This window comes from Gorilla gorilla, chromosome 16 (genome assembly GCF_029281585.2).
Source record: "Gorilla gorilla gorilla isolate KB3781 chromosome 16, NHGRI_mGorGor1-v2.1_pri, whole genome shotgun sequence".
In the NCBI taxonomy this organism is placed as follows: Eukaryota; Metazoa; Chordata; class Mammalia; order Primates; family Hominidae; genus Gorilla; species Gorilla gorilla.
Window position 1 is genome coordinate 45,853,766 of NC_073240.2, and position 16,095 is coordinate 45,869,860.

At 41.6% G+C, this 16,095-nt stretch overlaps 1 protein-coding gene and 1 pseudogene across 1 annotated transcript in view; both read left to right on the top strand.

Annotated features, from left to right (window-relative positions):
• Positions 1-16,095, top strand: part of SORD (sorbitol dehydrogenase) — a 52,258-nt gene that overhangs the window by 19,984 nt on the left and 16,179 nt on the right. Inside the window, exon 3 of the mRNA XM_031002493.3 lies at positions 685-849. Within this exon, the coding sequence (XP_030858353.1) occupies positions 685-849 (165 nt within the window). The remainder of the gene's footprint in view (positions 1-684; positions 850-16,095) is intronic.
• LOC109023334 (14-3-3 protein zeta/delta-like) lies at positions 9,992-11,043 on the top strand (annotated as a pseudogene).

The following is a 16,095-nucleotide window of genomic DNA, read 5'->3' on the forward strand; positions in this document are numbered from 1 at the left end:
ACAAAATGTTGCCAAGCTGAGATTCTACCAGACCTTTTCTCATAAATAGATACGAATCTACGAATCACGCGTAGCATATTAATTGTCTGGAATGTTATCTTTTGGAAAATAGTTTGTTCTCTTAAGTGGTTGGTACATTTCATCCTACTAATGATATCTTGTTTACCCAGTGTATTGGTCAGTGTTGTCCAGAGAAACAAAACCACTAAGATATATGTGTATGTACGTATGTGTGTATGTATACAAAGGGCAGGCTGGAAATTCAGGTAAGAGTTGATGTTGCAGTCTTGAGGAGAATTCCTTCTCCTTCAGAAAACCTCAGTCTTTGCTTTTAAGACCTTCAAACTGATTGGATGAGGCTCACCCACATTATGGAGGGTAATCTACTTTACTCAAAGTCTATTGGTTTAAAAGTTAACCATGCCCAACACGTATCTTCAAACAACCAGGCACTATAGCCTAGCCAAGTGGACACATAAAATTAGCCACCACATGTGGAAGCTTGTTTGCCTTGTGAGACTTAATCAGGGTTGCTATGGAGCTTGATTTCCTCTGTGGCCTAAATTGTGTACCTGGCCTGGTAACTCAGCCCTCTCCCTTGGGCAAAGGGAAATCACTAGGTCACCTCAGAGTGATAGGGGTTGTTCCCTCTCTCACTGTTTTTTTCTTCCTTTCTTTTATCAGAGGTCTTGCTGAGGATGCATTCTGTTGGAATCTGTGGCTCAGATGTCCACTACTGGGAGGATGGTCGAATTGGGAATTTTATTGTGAAAAAGCCCATGGTGCTGGGACATGAAGCTTCGGGAACAGTCGAAAAAGTGGGATCATCGGTAAAGCACCTAAAACCAGGTCAGCAAGGTCCTTCGACTTATGTGTTAATTCAACATAAATATGTGTGCATGCTTTCTTTGGGCCAGGCCCTCTGTTAAGCTCTGGGTACAGCAGGGAACAAGACAATCTTGGTCCATACTCACATGGATCTTACCTTACACAAGAAAAGAGGGACCTGGAGCAGACAGATAGTTACTTAGTCACCATGTGTTAAGGGCAGTAGAGGAGAATGCAGGGTGTGATTAGTGTATTTCACCCAGACCCTTGGTTCATTTGAGGAAGGGACAATTAATCCAACATCTGGAGCCAAGTAAGAAATAAGCCAGGTAAAGGGCTGGAGAAAACATGTGAGGCACAGGAAACCAAACTACCTTTACATGCTGTGAACCACGGCCTTGGATATAATGTTTGATTTTTATTAGATGGCTGGGAAACCACCATTATTTTTCCTAGATTTACTTAATTCATTTTTCCAGAGGGAGGAATTCTCAGCTGTGGCAGGCTGTGTTGTTCCCTGATACCGTGAATTAAATCCAAGTTATCTTGGCATAGTTAGCTGTTGGCTTTAACCTTCCTTTACCGGTGAGGCTGCTGTGCAGCCTGGAAATAAGGTCACGTTATTTGGGGGAAGGTGGAGGTTGACAGGAGGCCCCATCCTGTATTAGTTATAAAGTTCTCTGAGCCCAACCACATGGAGAGGGATTGACCAGCTGTGAAGCAGTCAGGCATGTGTCTTGTTTAGGGATGTTAAATCATTCATCATTAGTGGAAGTCAAGAAGGCTCCTGTGGTGTTATGAGGTTATTTCATAGTGGAATGTTTATAGCTTCCAACAGCCACTGATGATTGGTTCTCACCTGTGGGACAAAGTCTCTGACTATAAATTATAACAAAGAGTGGGATTCTCTAAATGTAAATTATAACAAGGGTTTAATCAGTTGTCTGCAATGAGCTCAGTCTTATGCCATGAGCCTTGAGGGATATAGAAAAATGAGCAGATATGATCGCTGGATGCTTGGATCTATATGGAAACACTAGATGTCAGGCCCTTCATAAATACCAGCAATTAGACAGCAAGCCCATAGGGTACAATTAGGTGTGGGAAAGAATAGGCTTTAGGAGTTCAAAGGGCATTTGTTGTGGGCAGAGGTGGTTAAAGAGTTCATGGAGGAGATAGGTCTTTGAGCTAGACATCTAACAGTAGTAACATTAATAAGAAGGTGGCTAATATTTATTGATTTGCTACATTAGTCTCCATGTTAAACACTTAGATGTACAATTCTTTCTTTCTTTCTTTTTCTTTTTTTTTTTTTAGACGGAGTCTCGCTCTGTCACCCAGGCTGGAGTGCAGTGGTGCAATCTCGCCTTGCTGCAACCTCCACCTCCTGGTTCAAGTGATTCCCGTGCCTCAGCCTCCCGAGTAGCTGGGATTACAGACATGCAGCACCATGCCTGGCTAATTTTTGTATTTTTGGTAGAGGCTGGGCTTCACCATGTTGGCCAGGCTGGTCTTGAACTCCTGACCTCAAGTGATCTGCCCACCTTGGCCTCCCAAACTGCTGTGATTATGGGCCTGAGCCACTGCACCTGGGCTATTTATTTCATTCTTGAAACAACTCTGCGAGATAGGCATTATTATCTTCATTAATTGAAGAAGAAATTGAAGCCTGGTTATTGCCCAGGGTCACTCACTAGTTGGTCTCAGAACTGGGATACCCACCCTGGTCTTTTGGACTCTAGAGCAAGTGCTCAGAACCACTGGGCTACCCAGCATCTTCATACTTGAGAACGGTTTTATATTTGAGTTATTGAAGAGGTCAGAGCTAATATTCTAGTTAAGAGGAAGCGAATGGCTGGGTGCAGTTGCCCATGCCTGTAATCCCAGCACTTTGGGAAGCTGCGGTGGGCAGGTCACTTGAGGTCAGGGGTTTGAGACCAGCCTGGCCAATATGGTGAAACTCTGTCTAAAAATAGAAAAATTAGCCGGACATGGTGGCACACACCTATAATCCCAGCTACTTGGGAGGCTGAGGCAGGAGAATTGCCTGAACCCAGGAGGCGGAGGTTGCAGTGAGCTGAGATTGTGCCACTGCATGCCAGCTTTCCAGCCTTGGTGAGAGACAGAGCAAGACTCCATCTCAAAAAAAAAAAAAAAAAAAAAAAAGAGGAAGTGAACAACAAAATTACAGATGTGAGAGTAACACATCTGGGTGCAGATAAGTCTGTGCTGCTCAGAGCAGAGGTTTTGTGTTGGGGAGTTATTGGAGATGATAAACATGCATAATCTTTATAAAAGTCCCCCTTTAAAAAGCACTTGGCTGGGCATGGTGGCTTACACCTGTAATCTCAGCACTTTGGGAGGCCGAGGCAGAAGAATTGCTTGAGCTCAGGAGTTTGAGACCAGCATGAGCAACAGAGGGAGACCCTGTCTCTACAAAAAATAAAATTAGCTGGATGTGGTAGCTGCATTTCCAGCTACTCAGGAGGCTGAGACAGAAGGATCACTTAAGCCCAGGAGGTTGAGGTTGCAGTGAGCCATGATTGCACCACTGCACTCCAGCTTGGGTGACAAAGCAAGACTCTATCTCAGAAAAATACAATAAAATAAATTTTAAAAAGCACTGTAAAACTGTGAAATGTCATGTTATCATAATATAATCATAATTAGAAGGTAAAACTGAATAATATGAAAACTCCACCTGATTAAGGAGGATCTTGAAGGCTAGGTGGAAGATTCATCCTTAATGACATAGGCATAATTTGCAGAAAGTTCACTGGACAGGAGAGAAAGCAGAGGGAGTCAGAGGAGATAGAAGGAAGAGACAAATATAGACATTTTATTTTTTTGAGATGAAGTCTCATTCTGTTGTCCAGGCTGGAGTGTAGTGGTGCCGTCTCAGCTCACTGCAACCTCAGCCTCCCAGGTTCAAGTGATTCTTGTGCCTCAGCCTCCTGAGTAGCTGGGATTACAGGCACGCACCACCACGCCTGTCTAATTTTTGTATTTTTAATAGAGACTGGGTTTCACTATGTTTGCCAAGCTGGTCTCAAACTCCTGACCTCAGGTGATCAGCCCTCCTCGGCCTCCCAGAGTGCTGGGATTACATAGGCATAAACCACCATACCCAGCTAAATATAGACATATTTTGGTGGTCATAAGGATTTCTGTGGGTCCTTTTCTTTCCTTAGGATACAAAATTTGGATTTAAAGTCTTTCATATGTTAACTTTGACTTAAAATTCTAATCAACTAATCTAGAAAGAAGACCACAACTCATCAAATATTTCCTAATGTTCATTTACAGAATTTAAACATATAAGTCAGCCGGGCACAATAGCTCATGCCTATAATCCTAGCACTTTGGGAGGCTGATGCGGGCAGATCACTTGAGGTCAGGAGTTCAAGATCAGCCTGGCCAAGATGGTGAAACCCCATCTCTACTAAAAATACAAAAATTAGCCAGACGTGGTGGCATGCATCTGTAATCCCAGCTATTCAGGAGGCTGAGGCAGGAGAATTTCTTGAACCTGGGAGGTGGAGGTTGCAGTGAGCTGAGATCATGCCTTTGCACTCCAGCCTGGGCGACAGAGCAAGACTCTGTCTCAAATAAATAAATAAATAAACAAACAAACAGACATACATACATATAAGTCAATAACTCTAAGGCATGGAAGCATTCCTATTTTTTTTAAGACTAGTCAAGTGCAGTAGTGAGAAGTGGGGAAAGAGTAGAACAAGGAGTATTATCTGTAACTGAGTATGAACAACCAATTAAGATGATGCACTACCTTCAGACCAGCCTTCACCACTTATATTAATGAGCACTAACTATGTACCAGGACTCTACACTATTCTGTGAGTACTTTCAACACAAAAAGACTTAGGAAAAATCGCTTATCATGTCCCTGCTGAATAAAGGCCAGACCTTCCATGGCCTCAGCAGGCCTCACCAGGTTCCTAACATCCTCTTCAGGCTCCAGAGGGCCCGAACACTAATACAGAGGTGAGCGGACAGTCAAATCTCCACAGCTTATCACTGCGTGACCACCTGAGCTTCTGTTTCCTCATCGCTAAAGCAGAGATAACACCATCTTTTTGGTTTATGGTGAGGGAAGGGAGATTTTGTGATGTGCCTTTCCTGGTACCTGGCACAAAATGGGCATTTGGTAAATGGCAGGACTTGATCCCACCATTATTGGTAAACTCTATTCTGTGTAGTAGGTTTAAGCACCTCTTCCCAGTGGAGTCTGTCCGTCAGACCTTTCCTGAATAACCAGGTACTGAGGCAGGATAAGGCCTGTGGGTCCTTTCCTGGGCTCCTGCCACATGGCTTCCTGCCTCACTGGCATTCAGCCGTGTTGGTCTCCAGCTTGTTCCTGGCTGCTAGAAGGGGAGATTTCTGCTGTTCTCTGTGGAGTTAGTGTCTGGGCTCAGGCAGGGGGTCTGCCAGGGTTTCTAGTTTGGTCTCTGATTCACTGGTATGGGTCACTCCCCAAATTCAGACGGAGTTTAAATCCAATTGTAACTTTGATATGTAGCAATACCTGTGATATTAAAATCCCCTGTAAATCTGCTTTCTATTTTCTGCAAACATGGAGGCCATTGCTGTATTGACAGTGTATTTGGAGTTCCCCTACACAGGGCTGGGTACCTACATGAAGATGAACCATCTAAACCATCCCAAAACCTCAGGATAACTATTTGTCCTCAATTATTCCTACCTGTCTCCCTTTCCTTTACAACAGAAAAGTGCTACTGTCTTTAACCAACAGGTTTTACTTGTCACATTCCAGGGGAAATTTTTGCCAATAAGTAATGCCCTTCTAGATACTAATGATATTTGTGTCCCATGGTTTGTTTTCCCCCAATCCACAAATTCTATGTTTAGCAATAAAAATTTGTCTAGCACAACACTAGACACTATGGAAAAATAAATATGGAGCAGAAGACTGACTAATCCTGAGGCATTCCCATCCTTGATGAGGAGGCAAAATAGTCATGAAAAACAACTAGGGATGGACGTGGTGGCTTACACCTGTAATCGCAGCACTTTGGGAGGCCAAGGCAGGAGGATTGCTTGAGCCTGGGGGTTGGAGACTAGCCTGGGGATTTGAGACTAACCTGGGCATCATGGAAAAACCCTGTCTCTGCAAAAACAAAAACAAAAATCACCCAGGCATGGGGGCATGCACCTATAGTCCCAGCTACTTGTAAAGCAGTCTAGGGTCAACATAGCAATCTCACTGTCTAAGGTGTTATCCAGAGTTCTTTGTCTCATGACCAGGAAAATTAAGGTGTGTGGACACCAAGAGTGAGGTTGGAATGAAAGTTTAATAAGTGAAAGAGGAAAGCTCTCAGCAGCAGCAGGGGTGGAGGGAGGGGGCAGCAAAAGAGGGTTGCTGTTTCATAGTTGAATACAAAGGTTTTTATAAGAAACTTCCCTTATCTATGTAGCTGCCTATGTAACTTCCCTTATCTGTGTAGCTGCCTGTGTAGCTTCCCTTATCTGTGCAGCTGTGAGCATGTCTTAGGCAAGCACAGGGTGCAGCTTCTCTTTTCTCAGCAACTGCAAACATGTTTTAGGCAAGCCCCTGCCCACCCCCTTGCAAGTTCCCATGGAGCCCACCATGTACATGCCTGAAAAGGGGAGGAAACTTTTTCCTGGGAGCCCACTGATTACCCAAAGAACAGAGGCATTTCTATGTTTGGCCTTGCTTCCTTATCTGTGCCTGCAGCTTGATTTTTCCAGGCTGCTTTTTTGTTGGAAAGAATTTCACCAAGGACCTGCCCTAACTGTGTGCCTAACTGGTTTTTTTCTTTCTCCTTCCTCATCTCCCACCTCAGGAGTGGAGACTCTAACTGCTGTTAGGGAGGTAGGGCGCGATAATCTCTCTGGCTACTTTCTGCTGGAGGTGGGGGTTGTGTGGGGGACAGAAGCCAGGGTTCCTTCTGGGGCTTATCTAAGGGTCCTCAGAAGAAAGGTGTGTCTATGTGTGGTTCCATTTGCATCACCATTTGGAGTTTGATAACCTCTAGGCGAGAAAAAACAATGTGGGTTATTAGAAGACATATATCAAAACAAGACAAGGGGGTAAGGAAAGCTCAAAAATCCCAAAGCTGACAATGTGCCCAGATAACTGGCAGCTACAGTTATGCCTGCCAAGATTTGGGTGCACGGGACTTGGCTTTGGTTAGCTCCCTTGGTCTTATTTTCCCAAACAAGGAAACCTCTGAGTTATGGGCCGCCCATTCATTCCCATCATCTGGCAGGATTTGCAGGATAATTGCTCAGAATTAAAATATTGATCCAGATTTTTTATATTACTGATCTCTTTTGTTTCTTCTGAGTTGCAGCCACAGATCACTGATTGGTTCACAGGAATAAGCATGGTTAGTCTAAAATGTAGGCTAAGTTTTTAAGTAAAAACTTAAAACAACTAATGAGATTAGAATTTAATGGACAAATGTATGATAAGTTTTGAAGCATATTTTTCTCTTGCCAGTCCTCACTTTTGTCGAAAACAAATCACAGTAAGACTGAGTTGTTTGCAAAATAAACTTTAGTCTTATACTTGGCCTGATTATTTGCATAAAGTACAGCAAGAATAATTATTTCTACATAGGCTTTTAAAATTGGCTTTGATGAAACTCTGTTTTGCGAGCAACTTGAGATAGGACTTTTCTTTTTTTTTTTTGAGACAGAGTCTCGCACTCTCACCCAGGTTGGAGTGCAGTGGTGCCATCTGGCTCACTGCAAGCTCTGCCTCCTGGGTTCATGCCATTCTCCTGCCTCAGCCTCCTGAGTATCTGGGACTACAGGCACCCACCACCAGGTCTGGCTAATTTTTTGTATTTTTAGTAGAGATGGGGTTTCACCGTGTTAGCCAGGATGGTCTCAAGCCAGGATGGTCTCAATCTCCTGACCTTGTGATCCACCCGCCTCAGCCTCCCAAAGTGCTGGGATTACATGCATGAGCCACCACGCCTGGCCCTACTTTTCAAAGCTGAGCCCAGCCATGGATTTGTATACTCAAATACCTATGAGTTGGGCAAATTCCTCTCTTCTTGAGGTCAAAAGAACATGGAGCCTGTTAGAAAGTGACATTCTTTACTCATCACAGTTTAGGAATCCTGTACGGGGATTGTGTAGACAAGATATGAAGCCAGTTTTCCCAAGGGGCATTTATTGGCTCTGCAACTCCAGCTTGATTTTTTAAAGGGAAGCACACTGTTCCAGTCAAAGCCTTGGTAAAACAACTAGTTTCTCCAGTTGTGTCCTGTTGTAAAAGAAGATGGATTCTTACTGCACTGATGGAAACAACTATATTGCCATAAATCAAGAATACTCACAAATAGTTTCCGAAGTCTAGAGAAACTGGCAGAAAGAAACAAACATACTCCAAATTTTGTTCACAGGAGTATACATTACTGAATTGTTAAAAGCTGTAGATAGCTCAAAAGAAAAATTCCCTTGACTCTGAAAAACAAGGATTAGCAATGTTTTAAGCAGAAAGTTAAAAAGGATTACTTCAGTTTTCTATTAGGTCAGTCCATTCCATTAATACTTGCTCTGCATGATATTCATGAACATTTCAGTTCTTCATGAGTCCTATACATTTTTCCTCTATTCCAATGTCACAATCTCCAAGGTTATCAGAAACCTGCATTTGAGAGCACCTATCAAAGTCCTATAGCTGATTATAAACTATCTTTTGAAGATGATTAAAACAAGACAACAATTGTCTGTGAATGACAAAATATCCAGGGTAGCTACAGTTAAAAACACAATTGACAAAGAAATTTGGTTATCTCTGTGGTTTACAATAATTTACACAATAACCTTAATTATGATTGATAGCAAATACTCAGACATTAGAATTTTAGATATTCTATACAATTTTGGAACATAATGTTATTCACTAAAATATAACCTAAAGAAGATTAAACATGACTTTGGCAATCCCACGTAACTAAACATGTCAAATACTCCTGTTTACCTCTCTTTTGGATGCTCCAGGGGCCCGCTATAATACCCAAAAGCTTGGGATTAGAAAAGACAACCTTGAAACTGAAGTTTGATTTGGGGGAGCCTGTTAAATATGTTAGCGGTTCAAAGCACTTGATATTATGAAGTACAATTATAGATTACTATAAACTATTTATTTTAGCCAAAGTCATGACTAAAACATTTTAAAACAAGGCAAAAACCTTCACTCATTAAGAGGGAGGACTTAGCTTCCAAACAATCTGTCTTTAATGTTACATGAAAATCCTGTTCAAGAGGAGAAAGCCAAATTTCACCCTTGCATTAGTCTACTATTAATGTCAACCCCAACTTTTTAAATGAAACCTTAGAGATAATTCTATCAAATCTTACCCAGTTTGATCATGAGGTGAGATTCTTGTAAACCTTTTATAACTCTCTACAAATTTTTGTTAAGGAGCAGATCAGTGCCTTAAGAAAGCCTTGTTGTACTTTTATTTCAATGCTCAATTTATGTAAAAAACATAGAATACCCTTTTGAATTTAGTCAATATATTCAGACACAGAATTTCCTTTGCAAGATTAATTTTTATAATGCTTCCACAACTTGCTCAAACCTTCAGCTTTATCTTAACCTAATTCAAAACAATCCTTTATTTCTAGGCAAAATTTACATTTCCATGTCTTCTTATAATCTTTTACCAAAACACATTTTACTTTCCTTACACACCTTGCATGTAAATCTATTTTCAGTAGTCTCTAATTTCCTCTGGGAGGAAAGTGGCTGGGTTTAGGCAGGGACAGGTTTTAAGTGGACTGTAGATCCTTCCAGCAGCAAAGCCTGATATGTGAAGAAGCAATTGTCTGTTAGCCAGAGACTCCAACGTAGCTGGATGCAGAACAGGTGCCTCAAACATAAGGATTGAATGGCTGTTCTCCCTGTGATGGGGACAGCACTGAGGCTAAAAGTTGTCTCTCAAGGGTGGCTTCCTCTTGACTATTGAAGGTGGAATTTTGCTGTTTACAGATGGGGCATGGAGCCTGGTTCCTAATAGAGGGTTGTAGGAGGGAGAGAAATTGGGGAACTAGAGGCCTTGGACAAAGGGCAAATAGTGCCCCCCACAGAGAAAAATCCCATTTCACTAGGTGGCATGGTAGGGACTGAAATGTTAGGTAAAAACTCTGACTCTAAATTTTTTCCAGGCAGAGGTTAGAAAGAGGTTTGGGGTTTGATAGTCTACCCCCACAGTATGCCTCTTAGCAAAAGAAAATTGTCTCATAGAGGAACTGTTCAAATTCATTGGGCAGACAGACTCTCAGCCTTGCCACTGCTGCCCCCGCCACCCAGAGACTGCTGAGCCCCTGTCTATCCACCGCCACCACCCACTTCAGACACTGAACATCCAGTCATGGGTAAAAATGAGCTGGTTCAGAAGGCCAAACTGGCTGAGCAGGCTGAGCGATATGATAACATGGCAGCCTGCATGAAGTCTGTAATTGAGCAAGGAGCTGAATTATCCAATGAGGAGAGGAATCTTCTCTCAGTTGCTTATAAAAATGTTGTAGGAGCCCGTAGGTCATCTTGGGGGGTCATCTCAAGTATTGAACAAAAGACAGAAGGTGCTGAGATAGAACAGCAGATGGCTCGAGAATACAGAGAGAAAATTGAGACAGAGCTAAGAGATACTGTCTCTTTTGGAAAAGTTCTTGATCCCCAGTGCTTCACAAGCAGAGATCAAAGTCTTCTATTTGAAAATGAAAGGCAATTACTACTGTTATTTGGCTGAGGTTGCCGCTGATGATGACAAGTAAGGGATTGTCGATAAGTCACAACAAGCATACCTAGAAGCCTTTGAAACCAGCAAAAAGGAAATACATCCAACACATCCTATCAGACTGGGTCTGGCCCTTAACTTCTCTGTGTTCTCTTATGAGATTCTGAACTCCCCAGAGAAAGCCTGCTGTCTTCCAGAGACAGCTTTTGATGGAGCCATTGCTGAACTTGATACATTAAGGGAAGAGTCATACAAAGACAGCAAGCTAATAATGCAATTACTGAGAGACAACTTGACGTTGTGGACATCAGATACCCAAGGAAACAAAGCTGAAGCAGGAGAAGGAGGGGAAAAGTAACCAGCCTTCCAACTTTTTTCTGCCTCATTGTAAAATTTACACAGTAGACCATTTGTCATCCATGCTGTCCCACAAATAGTTTTTGTTTACAATTTATGACAGGTTTATGTTACTTCTATTTGAATTTCTTTCTTTTTTTAATTTTTTATTTTATTATTATTATACTTTAAGTTTTAGGGTACATGTGCACAATGTGCAGGTTAGTTACATATGTATACATGTGCCATGCTGGTGTGCTGCACCCATTAACTCATCATTTAGCATTAGGTATATCTCCTAATGCTATCCCTCCCCCCTCCCCCCACCCCACAACAGTCCCCAGAGTGTGATGTTCCCCTTTCTGTGTCCATGTGTTATCATTGTTCAATTCCCATCTATGAGTGAGAACATGCGGTGTTTGGTTTTTTGTCCTTGCGATAGTTTAGTGAGACTGATGATTTCCAATTTCATCCATGTCCCTACAAAGGACATGAACTCATCACTTTTTATGGCTGCGTAGTATTCCATGGTGTATATGTGCCACATTTTCTTAATCCAGTCTATCATTGTTGGACATTTGGGTTGGTTCCAAGTCTTTGCTATTGTGAATAGTGCCACAATAAACATACGTGTGCATGTGTCTTTATAGCAGCATGATTTATAGTCCTTTGGGTATATACCCAGTAATGGGATGGCTAGGTCAAATGGTATTTCTAGTTCTAGATCCCTGAGGAATTGCCACACTGACTTCCACAATGGTTGAACTAGTTTACAGTCCCACCAACAGTGTAAAAGTGTTCCTATTTCTCCACATCCTCTCCAGCACCTGTTGTTTCCTGACTTTTTAATGATTGCCATTCTAACTGGTGTGAGATGGTATCTCATTGTGGTTTTGATTTGCATTTCTCTGATGTCAAGTGATGGTGAGCATTTTTTCATGTGTTTTTTGGCTGCATAAATGTCTTCTTTTGAGAAGTGTCTGTTCATGTCCTTTGCCCACTTGTTGATGGGGTTGTTTGTTTTTTTCTTGTAAATTTGTTTGAGTTCATTGTAGATTCTGGATATTAGCCCTTTGTCAGACGAGTAGGTTGCAAAAATTTTCTCCCATTTTGTAGGTTGCCTGTTCACTCTGATGGTAGTTTCTTTTGCTGTGCAGAAGCTCTTTAGTTTAATTAGATCCCATTTGTCAATTTTGGCTTTTGTTGCCATTGCTTTTGGTGTTTTAGACATGAAGTCCTTGCCCATGCCTATGTCCTGAATGGTAATGCCTAGGTTTTCTTCTAGGGTTTTTATGCTTTTAAGTCTAACGTTTAAGTCTTTAATCCATCTTGAATTAATTTTTGTATAAGGTGTAAGGAAGGGATCCAGTTTCAGCTTTCTACATACGGCTAGCCAGTTTTCCCAGCACCATTTATTAAATAGGGAATCCTTTCCCCATTGCTTGTTTTTCTCAGGTTTGTCAAAGATCAGATAGTTGTAGATATGTGGCGTTATTTCTGAGGGCTCTGTTCTGTTCCATTGATCTCTATCTCTGCTTTGGTACGAGTACCATGCTGTTTTGGTTACTGTAGCCTTGTAGTATAGTTTGAAGTCAGGTAGCGTGATGCCTACAGCTTTGTTCTTTTGGCTTAGGATTGACTTGGCGATGCGGGCTCTTTTTTGGTTCCATATGAACTTTAAAGTAGTTTTTTCCAATTCTGTGAAGAAAATCATTGGTAGCTTGATGGGGATGGCATTGAATCTATAAATTACCTTGGGCAGTGCTAGCAAGACTAATAAAGAAAAAAAGAGAGAAGAATCAAATAGATGCAATAAAAAATGATAAAGGGGATATCACCACCGATCCCACAGAAATACAAACTACCATCAGAGAATATTACAAACACCTCTATACAAATAAACTAGAAAATCTAGAAGAAATGGATAAATTCCTCGACACATACACTCTCCCAAGACTAAACCAGGAAGAAGTTGAATCTCTGAATAGACCAATAACAGGCTCTGAAATTGTGGCAATAATCAATAGCTTACCAACCAAAAAGAGTCCAGGACCAGATGGATTCACAGCTGAATTCTACCAGAGGTACAAGGAGGAACTGGTACTAGTCCTTCTGAAACTATTCCAATCAATAGAAAAAGAGGGAATCCTCCCTAACTCATTTTATGAGGCCAGCATCATCCTGATACCAAAGCCGGGCAGAGACACAGCCAAAAAGGAGAATTTTAGACCAATATCCTTGATGAACATTGATGCAAAAATCCTCAATAAAATACTGGCAAACCAAATCCAGCAGCACATCAACAAGCTTATCCACCATGATCAAGTGGGCTTCATCCCTGGGATGCAAGGCTGGCTCAATATACACAAATCAATAAATGTAATCCAGCATATAAACAGAACCAAAGACAAAAACCACGTGATTATCTCAATAGATGCAGAAAAGGCCTTTGATAAAATTCAACAACCCTTCATGCTAAAAACTCTCAATAAATTAGGTATTGATGGGATGTATCTCAAAATCATAAGAGCTATCTATGACAAACCCACAGCCAATATCATACTGAATGGGCAAAAACTGGAAGCATTCCCTTTGAAAACTGGCACAAGACAGGGATGCCCTCTCTCACCACTCCTATTCAACATAGTGTTGGAAGTTCTGGCCAGGGCAATTAGGCAGGAGAAGGAAATAAAGGGTATTCAATTAGGAAAAGAGGAAGTCAAATTGTCCCTGTTTGCAGACGACATGATTGTATATCTAGAAAATCCCATTGTCTCAGCCCAAAATCTCCTTAAGCTGATAAGCAACTTCAGCAAAGTCTCAGGATACAAAATCAATGTACAAAAATCACAAGCATTCTTATACACCAATAACAGACAGAGAGCCAAATCATGAGTGAACTCCCATTCACAATTGCTTCAAAGAGAATAAAATACCTAGGAATCCAACTTACAAGGGACATGAAGGACCTCTTCAAGGAGAACTACAAACCACTGCTCAATGAAATAAAAGAGGATACAAAGAAATGGAAGAACATTCCATGCTCATGGGTAGGAAGAATCAATATCGTGAAAATGGCCATACTGCCCAAGGTAATTTATAGATTCTATTTGAATTTCTATATTTCCCATGTGGTTTTTATGTTTAATAGTAGGGGAATAGAGCCAGTTAACATTTAGGGAGTTACCTGTTTTCATTTTAAGTGGCCAATATGGGGATGTGGAATTTTTATACAAGTTATAAATGTTTGGCATAGTACTTTTGGTACATTGTGGCTTCACAAGGGCCAGTGTTCCATATCTAAGCAAAGAAACTTCCATATTTAAGCAAAGAAAACTGCCTACGTATTGGTTTGTCCTGGTGGGGAGTAAAAGGGATCATTGGTTCCAGTCACAGGTGTAGTAATTGTGGGTACTTTAAGGTTTGGAGCACTTACAAGGCTGTGGTAGAAACAGTTATCCCATGGATCCCACGTGTTAAACCATGTATATCTGTGGAATACTCAATCTCAATGTGCACACCTTTGACTACAGCTGCAGAAGTGTTCCTTTAGACAGTCGTAACCCATTTTACTCTGGATAAGGGCAGAAACAGTTCACATTCCATTATTTGTAAAGTTACCTGCTGTTAGCTTTCATTATTTTTGCTACATTCATTTTATTTGTATTTAAATGTTTTAGACAACTGAGGAACAAATGTAAAAGTAAAGATGCAGTAAAACTGAATTGGCTGATATTCATTACTTATGTATATCAAGCACAGCAGTAAAACAAAAACCCATGTATTTAACCTTTTTTTAGGTTTTTTGCTTTTGTGATTTTTAGGTTTTTTGCTTTTGTGATTTTTTTTTGATACTTGCCTAACATGCATGTGCTGTAAAATAGTTAGCAGGGAAACAACTTGAGATGATGGCTAGGTTTGTTTAATGTCTTATGAAATTTTCATGAACAATCCAAGCATAATTGTTAAGAACATGTGTATTAAATTCATCTAAGTAGAATAAAAGTTTTATGAATAGAAAAAAAGATTTGGCTGGGCACGGTGGCTCACGCCTGTAATCCCAGCACTTTGGGAGGCCGAGGTGGGCAGATCATGAGGTCAGGAGGTGGAGACCATCCTGGCTAACACGGTGAAACCCCGTCTCTACTAAAAATACAAAAATTAGCCGGGTGTGATGGCAGGTGCCTGTAGTCCCAGCTACTTGGGAGGCTGAGGCCGGAGAATGGCATGAACCTGGGAAGCAGAGCTTGCAGTGAGCCCAGATTGCGCCACTGCACTCCAGCCTGGGCAACAGACTGAGACTCTGTCTCAAAAAAAACAAAAAGAAAGAAAGAAAGAAAAAAGATTCACTGGGCAGTGCTGGGCGCAAAGCCCAAATGGAGAGGAGGGTATTCACTGAGGGTGAAATATCCTCCCATACAGTGCCATGAATGCCTATCACTGGGGGACAAAAAGGTCCTTACTAAGTGAAAATTTAGACTGAAATCTTGAATTCTCCCTGTTTCTAGGAAATCACAAGAACAGCAATTCTTTGAGTTACTTTCCTGGTTACTAAGGCACTGGCTGATTCTATCCAACAAAATTATATTCCCAGGTTGTAAAAACACCTTCAGCATAGCATACAAAGAAGGGATAGGAGACATGATAGTCACAAAGGAGAGAATGGAAGAAAATGTGATAGGAAAGACTGGAAGTCCTGGTGCCGACACCGTGATGGGCTGTCAGGAACTGGAGTTAGTTCGGGGACCTTCAGATAACACTGAGGTGTAGCCTCAGCCAGAAACCTTCAGTTGTCCCAGGACCTCCTTCCAACCCTATGTGATGGCTAGGTCTTCCATGAATGGAAACTGGATTGGAACACAGCTGACATTCACAACACCCAAGGGCAATGGGGGATTGACAAAATCCTCTCCAGCAAGCCTGTCCTCTGAGTCTTACAGATCTGGTGGCTGCACTAACCACTCTTAACTGACCAACAGAGGCCTGGTGTTTGTTTCATTTTAAGAGAAAAAAAAAAAACTATGGATAAGAAACTGCAGAAAGTAAAGTACTGGGGGCTGCTCCTACTCACCCTTCTGACATATCCCAGATGACCCCCTACAGGTGAAGCAGTCTAGGGTCAGTGTAGCAGTCTCTTTGTCTGAGGTGTTATCCAGAGTTCTTTGTCTCA